The 18979-nt window shown below is 58.1% G+C and overlaps 5 protein-coding genes across 6 annotated transcripts; 2 read left to right on the plus strand and 3 right to left on the minus strand.

Annotated features, from left to right (window-relative positions):
• Positions 1-235: 235 nt before the first annotated feature.
• JDV02_002658 (uncharacterized protein) lies at positions 236-3397 on the plus strand. Of its 2 annotated transcripts, XM_047983706.1 has the most exons (2): positions 236-2755; positions 2832-3397. In XM_047983706.1, the coding sequence occupies exons 1-2, from the start codon at positions 656-658 to the stop codon at positions 2943-2945; spliced, it is 2214 nt and encodes a 737-aa protein (XP_047839678.1). In that variant the 5' UTR covers positions 236-655; the 3' UTR covers positions 2946-3397. The 2 variants fall into 2 exon arrangements, with proteins under 2 accessions (XP_047839678.1, XP_047839679.1); XM_047983707.1 differs by having other exon boundaries at positions 236-3397.
• A 41-nt stretch (positions 3398-3438) lies between these two features.
• JDV02_002659 (uncharacterized protein) lies at positions 3439-5853 on the minus strand. Its single transcript, XM_047983708.1, has 2 exons — positions 5499-5853; positions 3439-5411 (listed from the first exon to the last, which is right to left on the minus strand). Exons 1-2 carry the CDS (start codon positions 5571-5573, stop codon positions 3669-3671), a joined length of 1818 nt encoding a protein of 605 aa, XP_047839680.1. The 5' UTR covers positions 5574-5853; the 3' UTR covers positions 3439-3668.
• Positions 5854-7296: 1443 nt separating this feature from the next.
• Positions 7297-10028, plus strand: JDV02_002660 (uncharacterized protein). Its single transcript, XM_047983709.1, has 2 exons — positions 7297-8152; positions 8226-10028. The coding sequence occupies exons 1-2, from the start codon at positions 7832-7834 to the stop codon at positions 9438-9440; spliced, it is 1536 nt and encodes a 511-aa protein (XP_047839681.1). The 5' UTR covers positions 7297-7831; the 3' UTR covers positions 9441-10028.
• Positions 9870-11943, minus strand: JDV02_002661 (uncharacterized protein). Its single transcript, XM_047983710.1, has 3 exons — positions 11723-11943; positions 11143-11616; positions 9870-11051 (listed from the first exon to the last, which is right to left on the minus strand). The coding sequence occupies exons 1-3, from the start codon at positions 11840-11842 to the stop codon at positions 10017-10019; spliced, it is 1629 nt and encodes a 542-aa protein (XP_047839682.1). The 5' UTR covers positions 11843-11943; the 3' UTR covers positions 9870-10016.
• A 296-nt stretch (positions 11944-12239) lies between these two features.
• JDV02_002662 (uncharacterized protein) lies at positions 12240-18951 on the minus strand. Its single transcript, XM_047983711.1, has one exon. It carries the CDS (start codon positions 18735-18737, stop codon positions 12330-12332), a length of 6408 nt encoding a protein of 2135 aa, XP_047839683.1. The 5' UTR covers positions 18738-18951; the 3' UTR covers positions 12240-12329.
• Between the last annotated feature and the right edge of the window lie 28 nt (positions 18952-18979).

Raw genomic sequence — 18979 nt, forward strand, 5'->3', positions numbered from 1 at the left:
CCCAGTGAGGTGGACGTGTGGGCGCTTACAGTGGAGGCTACTAGGTACGTACCGAGGTACTCTCTATGCGTACCACTAGGTACGTATGGAAGGTACCTTAGATACTTACCCTGTTGGAGAAGTCCATCGCCCTCCCTCGCTCCCCCCGCGCTAGGCAATTTTGGGAGTCGCAATGGCCCGGAAAACGAGCCTCGCCTGTTGTCCTCACGCGTCATTCTTGCTCTCACATCGACGACGTGCCCCTTCATGCAGTTGCGCCGCCGCCGCTTTGCACGCACAAAAGGCACGCACGCACGCAACAGCTCGACGCCTACCTGCCTGGACTGCCAATTGATCGCGGCCGCGCGCATGCCTTGAGGCACCATCGCCACGGCATACCTGGGCCGCTTTACTCTGCTTGTCCCTCATCAGCCCGCCGCCGTCCGTGTCCCACCAACCGCGTTTGCGTGAGACTGATCTATACCGCTCGTCCGTTTGCTACTACCGCCTCTTCGTCGTCATCGACAATGAGACGGGCCTCCCTGTCGTCCTGACCCCGTCCCGCTACTACCACCGCCACAGTAGATAGCGCGCCTCTTCTGCGCGCTCCCGCCGCCGAGCTACTACAAACAAGGTTCTCCTTCATCCGCCGTCCCATGCCGCCCTTCAATCCGCCATGACGGTTCACAGTCCCTACCAGCGGACGGCCCCTTTTCTACAACGCAACTGGGTCAAGGTCCACAAGCCCCTTCACGAATCTTCCGTCATGGGCAACATCATGGCCTCGCCGACGCACAAGGGGCCTCAACTCTCGGCCACAGATGGCCGTCGCCCAGCCAAGCGCCCTCGTATCTCATCGCCCGACTCATTCGACGTGGGGAGTCTCATCGCCGCACCACATACGACTGATACCGGCTCGGTCCTGCGCATCGAGGTGCTCAAGGTCTTGCACAGGGACTCCAAAAAGGTCCGCTCTGCCCAAGGCGCCGTGATACCTCGCGACGTCCTCACCACCAAGGCGGCTTGCAGGATCACTATCCGCGACGTGAGCTCCGCCTTCCCGCGAGTCCTCCACTGTCAAAGCCAGCTTTGCGACTTGACCACGTACAAGAATCCCGTCGGCCCTCATCGCGTGGCCCGGGTCGACCTACCCCGTCCGTTCTACGTCCCTCAAGAAAGTATTCTTGTCACCAGACCAAACGATGACAGGTACGATCTTTCCGACAAATACGAACTCCTAGTCGAACTCGAGTCCGCCAACGACGGCGTCCGCTGGCCTCCTCTTCACCCGCAGACAGACTTCGGCATCTCCGTCAACGCGTTCGATTCGAGCCAGTTTAGCATCCTCTCCAGTCACTTTGATAGTATCTTCGGCCGGCAGAGGCAGCCACTGGAATTCGCTCCTGGCTATCCATCCGACCGGTTTGCAGTCCCCACCAACTACATCATGGATATCGACCTTAAATGGGGAAGCGGGTTGAAATCGCTTAAGCACATCGATAAGGACTCGAAGCCATGCATCACAGCCATTGACCCTGATGCGGACCCATACGGCGATATCAACTTTGAGCACCCCGCTGATGACGTCGCCAATGGCATCGATGGTATCAATGGCCTTTCAAACGGAGATGCATCCCATGATCACGACGACGATCTTCGTGGCGACCAGACACCGTCACGGTCGTTGAGGACCCGCGAAAAGTCCAAGAATTATAACTTGAAAGTTCTGAGCGATCAAGCCCAGGGAAGAGAACGACGAAGGCGGGCACGGATTGCCAATCACACGGTCAATGAAGGACGAGTTCAGTATTTGCTGCCATCAGATCAGCCTGTCTGCCTCGACTTCTACCGCTGCGTGAACTGTGGCGCCTACCACGAGTCTATGCCGCAGTTGCAGCTCCACTTGAAGATGAACCATCCCGCCTATGAGTACGTCCTCGAAACGATGAGCCAGGGGCCGCAGTTTCGTGTGTCTGCCGTGCGGGCGATGCCAACGACACCAAGCAGAATAGCTACCCGCCAACCCCAGGTGTTCAACATCCCATCCTTCTCCGCGGGCGATCTGCCGTCGGTGTCGGCGCGCGCCGCTCAAGATGAAGACTTGCTCAGGTCTCCCTCCATCAAAGCGCAAGCAAACAGGCCTGCATCTGGTTCGCCTGCTCCAAAGCTTTCAAAGCTTCCCGGACGCGGGGTCGTCAAGTCAAAAGAAAGGAAAGTTTTGGTTCCTAACATTTCACAGCCTCTCTTCCACCCCATTAGCAAGGCAACGCTGCAGCCCGGACAGGAGGTGCCCGAGACAGTGCCTGATGATACATGGCTCATTCAGAAGCATCAAGAGAGCATCGGCGAATTCACCGATGTTGATGCGACGGAGAAGGAGTATATCTGGGAGTGGGACGGGTTCATCTTGCGCAAGAACATCACTTCTGCCGCGTACCTCCCGCGCGCATTCCTCGATTTTGTGGAGGCAAAGGCAGTGTGGCTTGTCGCCGAGAATCACCGTATGATCGAGTTTGGCAAGCATTGCAGCGTCCTGCTTGCCCGCGACTTGCTGGATAACGAGACTATGAAGCGGGCTTTTACGTATATCCGCTCTGCCAGGGCGACGAAAACGTCCAGCTCTGATGGGCAGACGAGTGAAGCAGACAGCTCATGGGGTGGAGATGGAGCCCCACGACAGTCTCCACGATCGACACAAATTCGCAAAAGTAGCAGCGGCTGCAGCGTCTGCCAACTGCCGGTACTAGGGCCCACGCTCCTACTCTGCTCCAACAAGGTACCATAAATTCGTCCCTCTTGTGTGATTCTCGCTGACCTTGTGTGAAACTTGCTGACTATGTAACTTGGAGTAGTCCTGCCCGCGGCGTTTATACCACTCGACCTGTATCAAGGAGACTGCAAAGACACCCGTTACACAGCGCGACTGGCTATGTAACTCATGTTGCGAAACGCAAATCCCGAGCTAGGAGCCCGATTTTTTGCGTCCGCACCAGAGGCAGCGAGTGGCAAGACTTGCGTCGAGAAAGCTACGCAGCACACCTCAACGCTCGGCTGCCGTGAAGACGCGGCTAAAGAAAGAATGAGGCATGAGACATGTTCACACTTTTGTAGAAGGGGTTTGGCTTTGCTTTGATGGTGGGTGGATTCTTTGAGCATGGGCGGTGAATAGCGTCTTGATGGGTCGATGGGTCGGGTGAGCAAACGGAGCAACTCCATAGGGTCCCACGGGGCTTGAAGGTTGGGAAACGGACGCCTCAGACTGGGTGGTCATACATTGTCCACGCCCGCTCGTAGCTGGTGACCGAGGCTGCCCGCTCGACACAGTCGCGTGTACTTGATAGGGGTGGGGGTGGCATGGCGCAAATCAAAGGGGGCATGTTTCCTCGTCCAAGGCCCAGGCTAGGCCGTTGCTCATTACAACATTCGAGGTTTTAAAGCGGTGACAAAGTCTCTCTCTCTCTCTCTCTCTCTCTCTCTCTCTCTCTGCATGCATGATCTACGGTTCCCATTTTGACCAAACGCGATGTTCCCCTGCCTGCCCTTGAGCTTCAACCGTTCCGATCCCATGCAAAACATCCCCCCACACCTTATAAGGAAGCCCAAAACCCCAGACGCCAAATGCGAGAACAAAGCTCGGTAAGGATCGCAACATACATCTTGCCGTGGGCGCCAACGTCCAAGCCCTTCGCTCAGTGGCGACCGCGGGCCTCCCTGCGGCGGTCGCTGCGCTCCCTCTCCGTCTTCTGCCGCTTGCGGCTCTCCTCAGCAATCATGTCGGCCAGGTCTTCGTCGTGCTGCCAGTTGGCACCTACGCCCTGCTGCCGACTACCCTCCTCGAACTTCTGCCGGAGGGCGTCCTTGTTGAGCCCGTCGTGCTGGCCGAGCGAGTCGACGTCGAGAGCCACGTCCACGTCGCCGGGCTTCTTGCGCTTTCGCGAGTCGTCCTCGGCGCCGAGGACGGGGATGTTGGCGTGCTGCGCCGAGCTCAGGTCGTACTGGTGGCCGACACCGAAGAGTCCACCGCTGCTGCCCTGTGCCTTCTGCTCCTTTAGGACCGTGTATGCGGCGCGCCCGGACGGCGTCTCTGTGCCATATCCGGAACGCTCCTTGCGCAGGTCGAAGTCTCCAGCCATGGAGGTCTCAGTGCCCTGGTTCGGCAGAACGGTGCTAGCGTATCCGCCTGGCGTCTCCAGGCCGCCAATATCCTCCTCTCCACCAATGTCTTCTTCTCGCTCCTCGTCGCCCTCGTCCTCGTCCTCATCCGACTCTTCTTCTTCTTCGGACTCCTCCTCGCGCGGTTGTAGCTCGCCCCACAGCGTTCGCTCGACGGGCTCAACGACGGGCTGATCGGGCTGTCCCGCTTGAGGCGGCGCAGGTTGTTGGGTATTCAGGCCTAGGACATCACCGCCGAAAAGCGGGCGGTTCAGCTCGTCGACAGGGGGCTTGCCCCATCCACCAGGGTGATAGCCCCAGGTGCCACCGGGAGGGGGTGGGATGTTCAGGCCGGGAATCTTCAGGGTAGGGTACGAGGGGGGAGGTCCGACGCGTTGTTGATTGATGAGCCAGGGCGGGGGGGCGCCGGGCGGCATCCCGAGAGCCTCTTTGGTCGCCTCGCCGAGGTCACCGGGCCGAAAGTGCTGATAGTCTACCTCGGCTTCCTTGCCCTCGTAGTAGACCTCTCCGTAGCGCGTCAGCTCTGGCTTGATCTGAAAGCGAAAGAATGCGTCGTAAAGTTTCTGATAGTCAATATCTAGCCTGCCCATTTTGGGCTGCACGCGAGCGCGCTGCTTCTGCTTGAGGCTCTGCTCTGCCTCCTTCTCGAGAACGGCGTCTCGCATCTCCGAGATGCCAGTGTCGGCAATGAAAGCGGGCAGTCTGAAGGCCGACTTCTCGATGCCACGTTTCGAAGAGAGGTATTCGCGCTTCAGCGACCAATGCGACGGCACGGGTACGATGTTTCGCTGGGCTTTGATCTGGACGAGCAGGCGCGGGTCCAGCGACGACACGTCGTGCCACTCAACCACCTCGGGGTGGTTGACCATGCTCTTGAGCTCGGCAACGGAGAGAGTCCGGAGCTGCTTGCGTTTCTTCTTGGAGAGTTTTGTTCTGCCCGTGGTTTCCTCGTCTTCGTCGGGAATATCGTCGTCATCGTCGAAGAAGACGTCGCCTTGGTTGCCGGCGTTGGCTTCCTTGGCAATGTTGTCTCCGTCGACGGACGCACCAAACTTGGAGAAGATGTCTCTGTAGGCAGCCAGGGCATCGTCGTCGCCCAGGACCTCTTCGAGGCCTGGCTTCTCCACCGTAACGGCGACCTCAGCCGCATCGGCCTCGGCATCCGCGGGCCCATCGGCGTCGCCGCGATGCTTGTCAGACTTGACTGCGTGCTCGTCTTCTACGGCGGGAGCGGCTTCGTCTTGCTGCTGTTCCGCTCCCTGGGGTATGTCAGGATGGTTTCTCGAGGAGGAAAACAGGCCGAGGCAGGCTCGGACGAGTTGAAATGTCGCAAGAGGGCGCATTACCTGTGCCTTTGCCTTCTTCTGCTCCTTCTTCTTGGCCCTCCGCATCTGGTTCTTGGTCATCTTTGGGGCCGCCATGGCGCGTTGGAATTTGGCGACTGGGCGCCGCTGCCGTGCCTGGAAACGGCGGCCGGGTTCGAGGCTTGGGTGACGAGGTGGAATACGGCGTAGAGACCAACGAGAGCGACGATGTATTGCTTTGGGTCTCTTCCCATTACGCGGTGGGAGGAGGCTGCGGTCGGAGGGGGAGGGCAGGGTGCCGACGCAACGGATGCAGTGTTCGCCAGTCAGCCGGAAATGCAGCTGGCTGGATGCTGGAGGGGGATGAAAGTGGTTGAGGTCAAGAGGCGAGGCTGCAATCGCACCTCGCCTCGCGTGTCTGCGAAAAATAAAAGTGGAGCGAGTTCGCGCCAGGACGGTGTTCATTCATTCATTGCGGCGCCTTGTTGCGCTGCAGGGGATCCCTGGAGTCCACCTGCACGCTTCCAAGGTGGACTTTTCCAGTGGTCTCGTACCTAGTATCTACCTTACCTACTGCACGAAGTACCTGGCGGCCGTCGGGGAAACGCCGGGTTAGTAAGGTACCTACCTACTGTTCCACCCGACAGTGCGGCCGGACCAGTCCAGCGCTTGAAGGCACTGGACGCGCCAGGGGAGATTGAAGTGCCGCCTGGAGTGGCCTGGCTTTTCATCTATATAATGCAGCTTCTAAGTCAGGTCTCACACATGATAGCGATTGAGAGCAGCTTGTCTGTCGTACGTTCCCATCAATAAGAATGTTGACACCAAGCCGAAAGGCTTTTTTGTAACGGAAGAGCTATTTGGTCACGACCGGCATGGCCGTCCTGAGCTATCAACGACAGCGACGACAGCAACGGTACCAGTAGTGGTGGCGGTCAATTAGCTTCTACCTTTTGGGATGTCCTCCTCTTGGACGTGGTAAATGAGGAGCGCAGTACCGCTCGTCTTGGCCATACCCAGAGCATGCTATAAAAAAAATCTATTGATAACGTTACACTGGCTATGAAGAAGCAGAACAGCTGATATGACCAATCAAGGATGGTCTAACTTGACTTGTTATACACAACACCTGTCCCTAGATCATGAAGCACGCATCAACCTCTGCATGTGCCATAATCTCTTATATGCCGCTTGATAAACTCTGTTTTGTAGTATGTTTGAATCTTTAGAAGCTGTTGCTTGTGGGAGCTATTAATATAGGAGCGCGATACAATGGTGAAGTTGCGGATGCCTTCCCGAGGTTCAGCATTCAGAGCGAATCAAGGGAACACGGGCGCATCTGTCAGCGGTTTTCCACAAAGTCCCTGTCATGACAAGCCAGGGGGTTTGCTGCCACCGTAGAGGTAGAGCACTAAGTAAGTTAGTACCTCCAGGCAGTTCGCGCGCGAAGCCAGTCGAACAACCAAGGCACATGGGGCGTCAGGGGATTGACTGCGGCTGCGGCTGGTCGGCACCAGGCGCGCGTCTCGAAGTCCTGGAGAGACGCATGCACCGACATTGTCCGTTCCATTGGACGAATCGATGCAGTCCAGCGACGGCATCAAGGCCTGGTGGCCAGCCAGGGGTCAGCCATCATGAGAGTGTGCCGCTGCAAGCCCTGCGCCGCTAGTGCCTCTCTGTAAGGTACTACCTTAGTAGGTACTAACCTAAGGTACCTACAGCCCGGGCACCCCCCACCCACCCACGGGGCCGCTGTCAGCACTCGATCCACTATAGTACTAACCTGGAACGTACCTCCTCCAGGGCTACTTCGTACAGCACCTGGGCACCTTATAGTGCTGTACTGTGCCGTAGTGCTCGCCCCACCGGCAGGCTCCATGCAGTGGATGGATGCTTGCGCAACCACACCCGGGTTCCCTCTTTTACTTGACACAAACGCCTGGCCGAGACGGTTCAATCCTCCTTCATGCCTCACTCCCGCTTCTTTGGTTCCATGATCCTCCCTATGGACTCGCCATCGCATCTACGCCTCGTCGTTGCGCCTGCCACCCCCCTCTCGCCATCGAACCGTCTGCCGCGCTTCACGACAGCATCGCCGTCCTCGTAATCCGCAGGCCCTCGTCGCGCTCATCGGTTGAATCCTCCGTCGGCCGCCTCCCGCTTACCAGCATCCACCCTGTCGCTCGTTTACATTGTTTTTTATCGTCCTTTTTGGGACGAACAAGGCGCCCGCGCTCCCAGAATCCCACCCATGCCAAGCCTCGATACCGCCGTCTCGTCCCCATTCCGACGTGCATTGACGCATATTCCGACGACCCACGCACCCTCCCGCGTCGGCTCTCCCGCCTTCGCTCTCGGCGCCGACGACGCCCGCCATGGAGAAATTCCCCGATCACGTCGACGCGCACTACATGGTCAATGGCGCCGCACACAGCCCGAATAACCAGCGGTCGTCGCCTGTCGCTTACCCTCAGCCCAACGGCGGCGCGACGCTGTCGGATCGCTGGCAGCCCGCCAGCGGCAGAAGAGAGAATGGCCACGCCCATGGCTGGCCCTCGAGCGCTGCTCGCGGACACGGCCGCCAGAAGAGTCTGAGCGATGCCTTCCGCACCATACGCGCGAGAAATGGCAGCATGAGCCAGAATGCCCACGAGATTGCCGACGCCTTGCGCGCCCCCGTCTCCCCAAAGCTCGTCGTATGTTCAGTCTCGCTCCTACCCCCCCTTCCCCTTCGCCAATGGCATCAGGCTGACAACTACTCGCGCCTAGATACTTTGCCTGTCATGGTATGCGTCATCGGCTCTGACCAACACGTCCTCGAAATCGATCCTGATGGCCTTCGACAAGCCGGCGACCCTGACCATAATTCAGTTTGCTTTCGTCTCCTCGCTGTGCATGTTTCTCGCCTGGCTCGCCACGATATTCCCCGAACTGCGCAATAAGATTGCCGTCCTAAGGCACCCCATCCGCAAGCCGAGCAAAGACGTCATCCTCAACACACTCCCACTGGCCGCTTTCCAGATTGGTGGCCATTTACTAAGCTCGACCGCCACGGCCAAGATCCCTGTGTCTCTTGTGCACACGATCAAGGGCCTGTCCCCCTTGTTCACCGTCCTGGCTTATAGGATATTCTACGACATCCGGTACCCCCAAGCAACCTACCTCTCTCTTATACCACTGACCGTCGGTGTTATGCTCGCCTGCTCCGGTAAACACAGCTACGACGGTCAATTGACGGGCGTCCTGCAGGCGCTGCTGGCAACGCTCATCTTCGTCACGCAAAACATCGTCTCCAAGAAGATCTTCAACGAGGCAGCAAAAGCCGAGGCCGAGGCCCCCGGCGTGCGATCCAAGAAGCTGGACAAGCTGAACCTTTTGTGCTACTCGTCTGGCATGGCCTTTCTCGTGACCTTGCCCATCTGGTTTTGGTCCGAGGGCATCACCCTACTGGGCGACTTCCTCAGCGACGGTGCAGTGGACCTGAGCAACAACCCCCTTGCTATGGACCACGGCCGGTTAACCCTGGAGTTCATCTTCAACGGTGTCTTCCACTTCAGCCAGAACATGCTGGCTTTCATCCTCTTGTCCATGGTGTCGCCCGTCACTTACTCGGTTGCAAGCTTGATCAAGCGCGTCTTCGTCATTGTCATGGCCATCCTCTGGTTCAGGAGCCCCACGACGCCCGTGCAGGCGGCGGGCATTGCGCTGACCTTTCTCGGTCTCTACCTCTATGACCGGACGAGCGAGAGCAACAAGGCCGACCGCAAGGCGCGCATGATGACGCAGTCCCGCACGGGCACGCCCTTGCTCCCCCTCAGCGAGGACGTCTCCGGCGCCAGCAGCCCCCAGGGTGGCTCTAGCGCGCACCCGTACACCGAGGGATACCGCGGAGCTATCACGGCGAGTGAGGACTCCAAGAAGGCCGACGACAACTTTGGACGCGGTCGTTCAGGCCGTGTCAACGCTGGCTGGGCCCAGCGGTAGTGAAAACTTATAACTCGACTAGCTGTCATGTCATGGGTCGAAGGAGGGGGAGGACCGAGTCGTCCTTGGATCCCTTGTTGCGTTTACTTTTCCTCATTTCCATCTTACCGAGGCGCGATTGACGAAGACGCTGCTCTCCGCCCACCCGGGGCGCGGCGCGCACACAATACAAACACACAACACACACACACACTTCCAAGGCCACAAAGTCACGCAAGCATCTAGATCTGGGGGGAAGTCTTCCTATGCCATCAAGACGGGTTTCCGGCGTTGTCTGTGGGGAACGAGGGTTCCCTATTTTTACTCTTCCCGGTGTACATGTACACAGAATGACATCTATCTGCGCATGCCTTGCATGAATGAGGTACGTTTTCAGATATGTTTGGACGGCATGTGCATGGTAGAAACGTGCGCGTAGGCTTGGTTCATCCCTGAGTCGGATGTATTCATAAACAAGCGTGGTTTGAACAAAGCTAGGTATCGCAAGATGCCCTTCGTCCGGCCCGTGACGCCCCGTGCCTCGAGTGATTTCGCCGTTATCAAATGCTACTACTACTACTGCTACTACTACTGCTACTACTCCATGAGCCACTCTTCTACCTCGACGCCGATGCTCCTTCCTATGCCCCTGATGGCATCCCACCCGACGTTGATCCTCCACTTGCCCGCCCTGTCCATGGTGTCGCCCGCGCCAACCCTCACCAGCAGCCGCAGGCTCGCCAGCGTGGAGATGGCCATGCCCACGTCCCCGTCCACGACGGAGCCGACGGAGCCGCCCTCGGGAATCCACTCGCCGCGCACGGCCTCGAAGATGGCCAGCATGCGCTCGAGGACGAAGGCGTGCGCGCCGAGAAGCTTGCGCGCAATCTTGCGATGCTTGGCGCCGCGTCGGGGCGTCGACGATCCGCCACCACCGGCCGCGGCCGCGGTGAAGCCTCCGCCGCGTCGGCGCCTGCGCCCGTGATGGTACGTGGAGAAGACGGTCAGGTCGTGGCGCGCGGCGTTGTGGGAAGCTAGATACGCGCAGAGGAGGAGAATGCGGGCGGCAATGGGGAGCAGGGCAGTGAGCTGCGCGGCGGCGGGAGCGGGCGCGGCGGTGATAGTATGTGTCGTCGTTGTCGTCGTCGCTTTAGAGACGCCGTTGACGGCTTGGTCCACGGGGATAGGGGCCGGCCCATCGCCAAGGGCGGCGGTGCTCTTCCCACCCGCGCCAGGGCGCAGCGAGACGATGCTCGGGTTCAGGAGGGACTCGTCCTGGAAGTGGACCCTCGCGGCGACGAGCAGCTTCGAGAACTCCTTGACGGCGTAGGTGCCGGCGACGACGGGGGCGATGAAGCGCGGCCACAGGGCGCGGCAGCCGTGGCGGAAGGCGGGCAGGGTGCGCGCGGCGGAGCGCACAAAGGCGTCGTGGACGGCGGCGCAGAAGCGCGTCCACAGGTCCGCCGTCTCGCGCTCCGTCGTCCCGGGGATGGGCGGCGGCGGGGCGAGCGCAAGGATGCGCACGAACTCGGGTTTGGTGTACGGCGGGAAGTGCAGGTGCGGCGCCGAGGGCGTGCGGAGGAAGCCGGCGGGCGGCGCGGTGACGATGAAGACGCACGTCAGGCAGGGGATCTGGTCCGACACACGTCGAGGTGGTCAGCCGTCTCGTGTCGTAGGCGGACACTCACAGAGAGAGAGACAAGGTCACAGAGACAATACTCACCATCTCGGACAGACGAGCCAGCGCGGGGAGCAGCGTGGGCGGCGCGTCCCTCTGCCGATCAATGGCGTCTAGCACCAGGACGAACCTCGAGCGCGGCTGCCGCGTCGGATCCCTTAGCATCGTCCCCAGCGCTACCGTCAGCTGCGCGAGCGTCTCGCAACGCCTGCGCTGCTGGTCCCACCTGTGGCGCTCGTCGTCATCCCGGGCATCACATCGCAGCGCGTCGGCCACGGCCCCTACGACGCGCTCGAAGAGATGCCTCCCCGTGATGCACTGCGCCGCGTTGACGAAGGCGTATCGCAGGTTCGGCTCGCCAGTGTCTTTGCTACTACCGTTGACTTCGACGTCGCCGTCGCCGCCCTCGTCGCGCCGTGACAGCGCGGCTAGTTGTGACAGCAACTGTGATGTGATGGCGGATTTGCCCGTGGCTTCGGTGCCGTGGAGGACGAGGTTGCGGCAGGGCGCGGCGTCAGGCTATGAAGTTCCAAACGATACACCCATTAGCCTTTCAGCCCGTCCGCACACCAAGATGCTCGGCAGTCTTAAACAAGGAGTTGTATCGTCGCCCACAAGCACGTACATGGAGGAGCGTTGCCAGGGAGCGAATCTGTTGTTCCCGGCCCGGGAAACGCTCAGCCAGAGAGGTGAGAAGCTCCTCGTCTGGGAGGCGGAAGAGGGGCGCCATGATGCCGTTAACCATCCATCCCCGGCAGCAATTGATGAAAGGGGACAATCGGAGAAGTCGGACGTGTTGGCAGTGGATTTGATGTTGCGGTTTCGGTAGGGCTCTGGCGATGCGTGTGGTCGGTGGTTTAATTGGAACGCGTCTCCCAGCGCGTCTCGGCGGCAGTCAGTCATCGGCTAGTGGGCCGCGCCACAATTGGGTGGGGGAAACTCGGCCGAACAACGACAATTGGTAACCGATAACTATACTGTACTGTAGGTACCTTTATTAGACTGCTTCACACGCTCACTGAAACTTCACTTACATGCATCTACTCTATACGAAGTAGGCATGTCACCACGCAGTCGCAAACAGCACTGTGTGCTTGGAATTCTTCATGTTCCAATGCTTTTCATTCGACTTTTTCATAATTCGTCCACGTCAGCGCTCCCATAGTTATCTCTTCATTCATTCCAAAGGTTGTGCGGAATGAACCCAAACGCCTAGCAATGCACCTCGCTTCTCAAAACACCACATTGTCAATCATGTCGGCGTGCGACGAAACTCCAAACACCTCGTCCCACCACCAGCGCCATTCCCGTATGCGCTCATGCAAGTCTTGCAACACGGTTTCAGCGTCGAAAGTTGGAACTGGTACGCCCTTCGCCGAGGCTCCGCCGTGATTGTTTGCCTGGGTTGTCATTCGATTCCCCCGATTGCCCCAGCCCGTTGCCACGTCCTTGACGATCAAGTCTGTGAACATCTTCACGTCCGACTCAGGTCGAGATTGCCGGGCGCAGTTTGTCGTGTTCGTTCCGAAAAGCCTATCTGCCGTGGTCGCCGTCTCTCTTGGACGAGCGAGACCGCTGGTCGCGTCTTCGGCTGCCGTCATCATTGGGTGCAGGAACTCGAATGAGCTGCATAGCCTGGTCCATACTTGTGAGGGGGGGCTGGACGCAGCGATGACGCGCAGTCCCGGCCACAGCAAGTTGAGCACCGCCACGACTTGCCGCAAGACATGCAACTGCGCTGCTGACAACCTGACGGCGTCCCTCGCCCAGTCGCCTATGCCCTCGATCGCTGCATCTGTCAGGTTCACGATCTGTGGGAGGTCGGCCGCGGTCAATTCGTATGCAATTGCCTTCTTAGCCATGAGAATACGCAAGGATTCTCCGTACACGTCCAGCAGCGGGTAGGCAGACGTGTTTCTGAACGAAGCCCGAATGCAGGACGGCAACATCTTGCCAAGAACAAAGTTGACGATGCCCTGATTCGCCATGCCCTTTCTCAGCATGCCCACGTCCTCGCGCAGCCCATCGTTGCTTATCGCGAATTTGACGTTGCTGAGCAAGAGGTGAAAGAGTTGCTGGCTGCTTCTGGAATCGCCTTCTGTGAGTCGCACGCCATATGATATCAACCCCGCAACCTGCAGCTGAGGGTCTTCAGTCGAGGGAGAGTATTCATTCGAGATCTGGTAGAAGAAGTTGTCCACCGGTCGGATCTCTGAGCCATGTGATTTGATGAGCGAGACGACGCCTCGAGTGAACACCACATAACGCTGATGGCTTGACGTGTCGTGCGACACGGCTTTGAGGTCCATCTTGATCTGCTCCATGACCCGCTGCAGAGTCGTAGAATGCTCTGCCAGCAATATTGCCTTGAGCGATGGCCCAGCGTCACGAACCGACCTTCTCATCCGAGAGATAGCAAACTCAAATAGGTCTCGGTTCGTCGCGTAGTCAGGCTTCGAGCCCAAGGCCACCACAGCGTCAGGCACATAGTCTTTGCCGCTCTTGTGAAGTTGCTTGGCGAGGGCATTTTCATACTTCAGGTATTCGCGCGGTTTCACCAACGACAGTACCCATAGTTCGGGCAAACTGCACCCTGCACTGGTCCAGGAATCAAGACCAGACTCCAAGAGGACCGACACGAAATGAACCATATGTCTTCTTAGATGCAAGTCCAGCTGATATGGCGGTGCGACAAACAACCCGTACGTGCCCGATCTGAACAAGTCTGAGAGTTCGAAGCTGCCGCACTTGATGTATCTTGCACCCAGTCGTGCAGACAGTGACACCACGCTCTCTATGCACTTGTCCTTGTTTCCACCTGCGATGGCGTGGGGTCTCATTTCGGTTCGTGAGGACATCACGCAGCGAGCCATGGAGAAGAATCCTCGAAGCAAAACGCGCTCGACCGTCTCTAAAGCGTCGTCGGCCAAAGCCGAGTTCAATATTTGGCTTTCGCTTTGCTGGCTCTCTTCTTGCTCCTTGAAGTCGTCCACCATGCCGAGAAATGAGTTCAGGGTGGTAATGGCGGTCTGCAAGGTTCCCCAGTCAAGGTCTGGCGGAGCGGCTGCAAATTGCTGGTAGATGATCTGAAGCTGGTAGGTGTTTAGTGAGAATGTGACGCCTTCAAGGTCGGTCGCGGCCATCAGGACATCTAGGGATGCGGCGACAGAAGCGTAGATCACATCTCCTACCGCCGCCTTGTTCCTAGCAATCGTGTCGTTTATACGGTCCTCGCTGATCGGCTGCCTACCATCCTTGGCCATGGCAAGGGCTTGCTGTTGAATTTCCGGAGCCACGGAACTGAATTGTCGGAGAACCTGCTGGAAAAAGGAGTTCCGCCACTGATTGAAGGGCCTGAAGGATGTGCTTGCCTCCCCAGACGCAACGATGAATCGAGCGAGTTGTGACCAACAGCGTATGTTTATCAGGCAGGCCTCCTTGTGGGAATTTTCCGGGGAAACTAGTCGCTCGATAAGGGTGATGGCTGGACGCAGGTCAGGAGGAGCTGCCCAGAACAAAGTCGCAAGGAGATCATGGTGGTTTCTCAGAGCTGCGAGATCGCGTGCGTGCACGGTCTGCTCCTTGAGATGTTGGCGGTTGTGGTTTGGCGTAGTCCTCACAACCAGGTTGCGTATATCCTTTGTGGCATCGACCTCTCTGAGCTTGCGGATACTCAGTCCGACCATCTTCAGGAATATGTGGAAGCATCTGTCGCCAGGTTCGACTTCTAGTACCGGGCGACTGGCAAGTTCCTCCAAAAACCGGGGAGATTCGTATGCTTCTTCATTGCGCAAATGAGCAAGATCCTGAGAGCCAAAAAAGTCGAAGATGACCCCAACCACAGTCGCAGACCGCCGCCACCCCCACTGTTGGATGAGACAATGGCATCGCCCGACAAGTGCTCTGCAGTAGTCGTTGAAGCTGGGAGACTGTCGCGTATTGTCTTGGTACAAACGAAACACACGCTTTAAAAGAGCCTGGGGGATGCCCCATCCGTCATTGCTCAGGTCATGACGTCTGCCCGAGATAATGACGCCAGAGTCGCCGAATTCGACAAGTGGGAGGAGGGTGAACATGAACTCCCAAGAGCGTTCAAAGTCTTCTGCATCTGCGCTGGCGGCGACCGATGGTGGGACTATCACGCCCTGCACCACGTCCCAAAACGATGCCCTAGGGATATGAGCGGCCTCTAGAACCTTCATCAAGACCACCCATGACTGAATGACGAAGGCGTCATCCCGAATCCCGCGTTCTCGGGCTCGTATGGAGTGCAAGTCATCGTATGCTCTCTTGACTGGGGTTGCGCCTGTGCCGGAAAGAATCCGCATCGAGGTCTCGGTGATTCTCTTCAGCAGGTCTTCGGCCTGAAATTGCTCGGTTGACAGCGCCGGCTCGTCTTGGCATATACGAAAGACAAGGAGTGCCACAAGGAGCATGCGGTCCAACACCCGCATTACTGAGCTCTGATTGCACTCTGGTGCTCGTATCAGATGATTGACAAGACAGTCGACTCGGCTGTTGAAAGAGCCAAGACATTCAATCGAACGAGCGGCGAAAGCTTTGGCATCGTTGTCTAGTGTAAAGCACAGAGATTCCTTCAGGTATTGCAACACAAACATGGAGGCTTCAACGGTGGTCGAAGAAATCCCGGAGCCACCTGCGTCAGCACTCTCGATTTGTTCCACAACGAAATCGAAGACTATGCCAAGCTCTGAGGAGACATGAGCATCCCAGGCACCCCACTCCAAGGTTATGTTGCCCAGATTGAAGGAAACCGACGGGCGGGTGTCCGCCGGTGCTGTTGAGACGTTGCCTTTCAGATAAGATGCAAGGATACCGCTACCGATAAGACTAGTCTCGTGAAAGTAGACTCTGGGATCGAGAGGGAACACCTCAAAGTGCTGCGTGTAGGTCGTTCCATAAGGGCCCAAGCCGAGCAGCTTGGAAACGTCGTGGTCAGACCGTGCCGGGTTAAACTCAGGCACATATTTGACGGGCAGAGGCTCTTTGGCACGCAGAAACTCAGGCGCCTCAGTGTCGACACGTCGGGGCTTGATGAGTTTTCGCCTGCGCGCCCTCTCAGGGCGTGATTTAAGAGTTGGCGCCGTCTTAGTATGTGTAGTATCGGAAGAGTCACCTTGCTCCGTAGAGCTGTCTGGTTCCATAGCGATGTTGGCGAGAGACGCTTGGAGCGGCATCCCCACATGGGTATTGCGGTACAAACGGTCGAAGACTCGCTTTCGAGCATGGAAAGCGCCTCGCCTGGATTGATCGCTTTCATCCATCTCAAGTTGAGCCGGACGGGTCGGGGTCGCAGGACGAGTGACGACACTGCCTGCGGCAAGTGCTTTGTCTGACCGAGGCCTACCAAACAATTTGTCTGGCCCATATGTGATGGAGCCGCCGTCACTGATCTGCTTGACCAACTTGCGAGTAGTCGATGTTGCTTGGCTCGCCCACGCTTTCTGCCTCACTCGCCCATTGCCAGAGGTGTCTTGCAGCGGTGGTCGAGGCGGCATGGGATTCCTGATAGCCTTTGTAACCGATTCGCGTGGACGGATAGAGCCCTCCCGCCATTCATGCAGAACCGACGCTGCATCAATCTGGTCTTGCCGAGTTGCGAGCTGAATAGTTTTTCGCTTGGGACTGCTTCGCCCTTGACCGAGCTGTCGCTTAGCAGCGCGTGCGGCGATGTTCAGGAAACGTGGTGCATTTGGTCCGATTACGTCTAGGATGCTAAGTCGAGGAGCCGAGCGCTGGGGATGCACCTTGCCTGCCCTTCTGTTGGATCTTCGGTTCTTGAGCTTGGAGTTGTCTCGCTCTGACGGGGCTGAGGCCCGATAGACATGGCTGGTGATCTTTCCTTGCCGCTGCCCTTTGGAGCGTCGTGGAATTGGAGTATGGCCGAGAGCCTTGATACGTTTTGGGTCGCGTTTCAATGATTCCGGGAGTTTGAGTTGGCGTTTGCCCACGGTCCGTCCCGGCAGCATGGCATCGATATGGTCGTCTTCCACCACGGAGCCTTCGTCGTCTGATATGACGGACTGAGCCGGGTCAGGTATTGCGTCCGGTACCAAGCTCAGCCTGGCCTGAACGAAAGACCGATCACTCGCAGGAATAGGGCCAACAACTTTCTCTCCATCACTCTCGTCCGACTCATCAAACAACAAGTTCGCTGCCGTCGAGCCGGGCAACGCTGGTCTTGACTGCGCGACTCCTCTCCGGATCTCGCGAGCGGGAGACTGACGGTTCTTATTTCTTCTTGTGTCCGCCTGAAGCTTGTCTCGACCAGACTGTTGATCCAATCGCAACCAAGACGCCGGAAGGACACCGCGAATGCGCCGCCCAATGGTGTTGACAACTTCCTCGTCGCTTTCCGAACTGCTTCTCGCGCTTGACAAGGACGGACCATTGTGACGCAGGCTTGGTGAAAACCTGTGCGTGTTGTCGTCGTCTGATGAAATATCAATAACTGCTTCAGCCAATGGTTTTTGAGACTCTGTATAAGGAGTCCGAGGTTGGGAGTCCCGTAACGTCTCGTGATGGCGGGCGCTTAGTCTCGGTTGCGGATTGTGCGAAGTCAATGCGAGCGGGTCGGGAGAAGCCTCCCTTTCCCTGGATGGTGCATTCATTTCCACCGGATCACTGTCGAGAACATTTATCCTTCGACGCTTCCGTATCGTGGAAGGAGGTGGCGACGATGGACGCTTGGCGGATTTTGTCGGAACCAAGCGAGGTATCGGTTGGAACAAGTCATCAAGCGCTGGCAGATCTTGGTCGAGAACGCTTGTACCGTCCGTATCGCCGGTAGAGCTTGCTCGGCTGCTTTCCTCGCCACGGTTGTTTGCTGGAGACATCTTGGGAGGCGATGACGAGGGAAGTTCAAACGGATCCATTGCACCCAAGGAGCTGGACGGTTCGTTGAAGCGAGCTTGTGTATCGCCCGGCACATCTGTCATATCCTGACTCTGTTCCTCGAAGTCGTGATCCTGCTCCGTGTCCTCGCGAAGGTAACGGGCAGACTCGACCGCCACCCGCACAGGCCTCACGCCGTGCTTCTTGAAGAGATTGCTGTACTGCACGTTCTCCAGCAGGTACGGGTGCTCCTGGATGGGTTTTCGTGGCCGCAAGGACCGTTCATAGCGAACGGCCAACTGTCTCGCCTCATGATCGTCGTCAATGAATTCTCGGTGACGATTTCGGTGGCTCTGGTAGAGCGGAATTTCGATTCGTGTCCGGACCGGGCCAGACGACGCAGGCTGAAGCGGGAGGTGCTCCGTTGGTTCGGCTTCTTGGCTTCGCTCCTGCTCAGCGGCATGTTCGTGATCGGCACGGCCAAGTAAGAGCTCATCGACAGGCGGCAGGTCGTCCTCGCTGGGCACGGAGGAGAGCGGTGACGAGTAGGGAAGCTGATCGAAGGGCGGTGTGGATGTTGCGGCACCCTCAGGCAGGGCTGCTGGCCGCGCTTGACCTTCGCCTTGCGAGTCGGGAACATCCCATATGTCCTTGTCTTCCTGTGGCACGAGAACTGCAGCATCCACGACTGCCGGTGGGAAAGCTGGCGCCTCGGTTTCTTGGCTATCGAAGCCATCTTCCCCCTCGGAGTCTGGAACCTCCCCCAGCTCTTTCCAGTTGGCCATGGTCCCCGTCCGTCATGGTCTCATGCTCGAAGGCTAGGCGGAAAAGCTGCGGCGCTGTATGCGTTTGTATGGTATGCCGTCGATGTCTGTGATGGACGACTATGGTGTCGAGTAGAAAAACTAGGTCGCGTGGAGTGCCGGTGGCAACAATTCAGAAGGCTCACGTCGAGGCGGGCAGTTTTGGTGGGCGAGGTATCGTGCACTTAAACGCGCCGGGTCTGCGTGAGACGCGTTCCGCGCTG

This window comes from Purpureocillium takamizusanense, chromosome 2 (assembly GCF_022605165.1).
Source record: "Purpureocillium takamizusanense chromosome 2, complete sequence".
Taxonomy (NCBI): domain Eukaryota; kingdom Fungi; phylum Ascomycota; class Sordariomycetes; order Hypocreales; family Ophiocordycipitaceae; genus Purpureocillium; species Purpureocillium takamizusanense.

Coding starts and splice junctions, on each gene's coding strand:
- JDV02_002662 (XM_047983711.1), bottom strand. CDS start 18,737: ATGGCCAACTGGAAAGAGCTGGGGGAGGTTCCAGACTCCGAGGGGGAA.
- JDV02_002661 (XM_047983710.1), bottom strand. CDS start 11,842: ATGGTTAACGGCATCATGGCGCCCCTCTTCCGCCTCCCAGACGAGGAG. Junction 11,617..11,722: donor CCCTGGCAACGCTCCTCCAT/GTACGTGCTTGT, acceptor GGAACTTCATAG/CCTGACGCCGCGCCCTGCCG. Junction 11,052..11,142: donor TGGCTCGTCTGTCCGAGATG/GTGAGTATTGTC, acceptor GTGTCGGACCAG/ATCCCCTGCCTGACGTGCGT.
- JDV02_002659 (XM_047983708.1), bottom strand. CDS start 5,573: ATGGCGGCCCCAAAGATGACCAAGAACCAGATGCGGAGGGCCAAGAAG. Junction 5,412..5,498: donor AGAAGAAGGCAAAGGCACAG/GTAATGCGCCCT, acceptor GACATACCCCAG/GGAGCGGAACAGCAGCAAGA.
- JDV02_002658 (XM_047983706.1), top strand. CDS start 656: ATGACGGTTCACAGTCCCTACCAGCGGACGGCCCCTTTTCTACAACGC. Junction 2,756..2,831: donor TCCTACTCTGCTCCAACAAG/GTACCATAAATT, acceptor AACTTGGAGTAG/TCCTGCCCGCGGCGTTTATA.
- JDV02_002660 (XM_047983709.1), top strand. CDS start 7,832: ATGGAGAAATTCCCCGATCACGTCGACGCGCACTACATGGTCAATGGC. Junction 8,153..8,225: donor CCGTCTCCCCAAAGCTCGTC/GTATGTTCAGTC, acceptor ACTCGCGCCTAG/ATACTTTGCCTGTCATGGTA.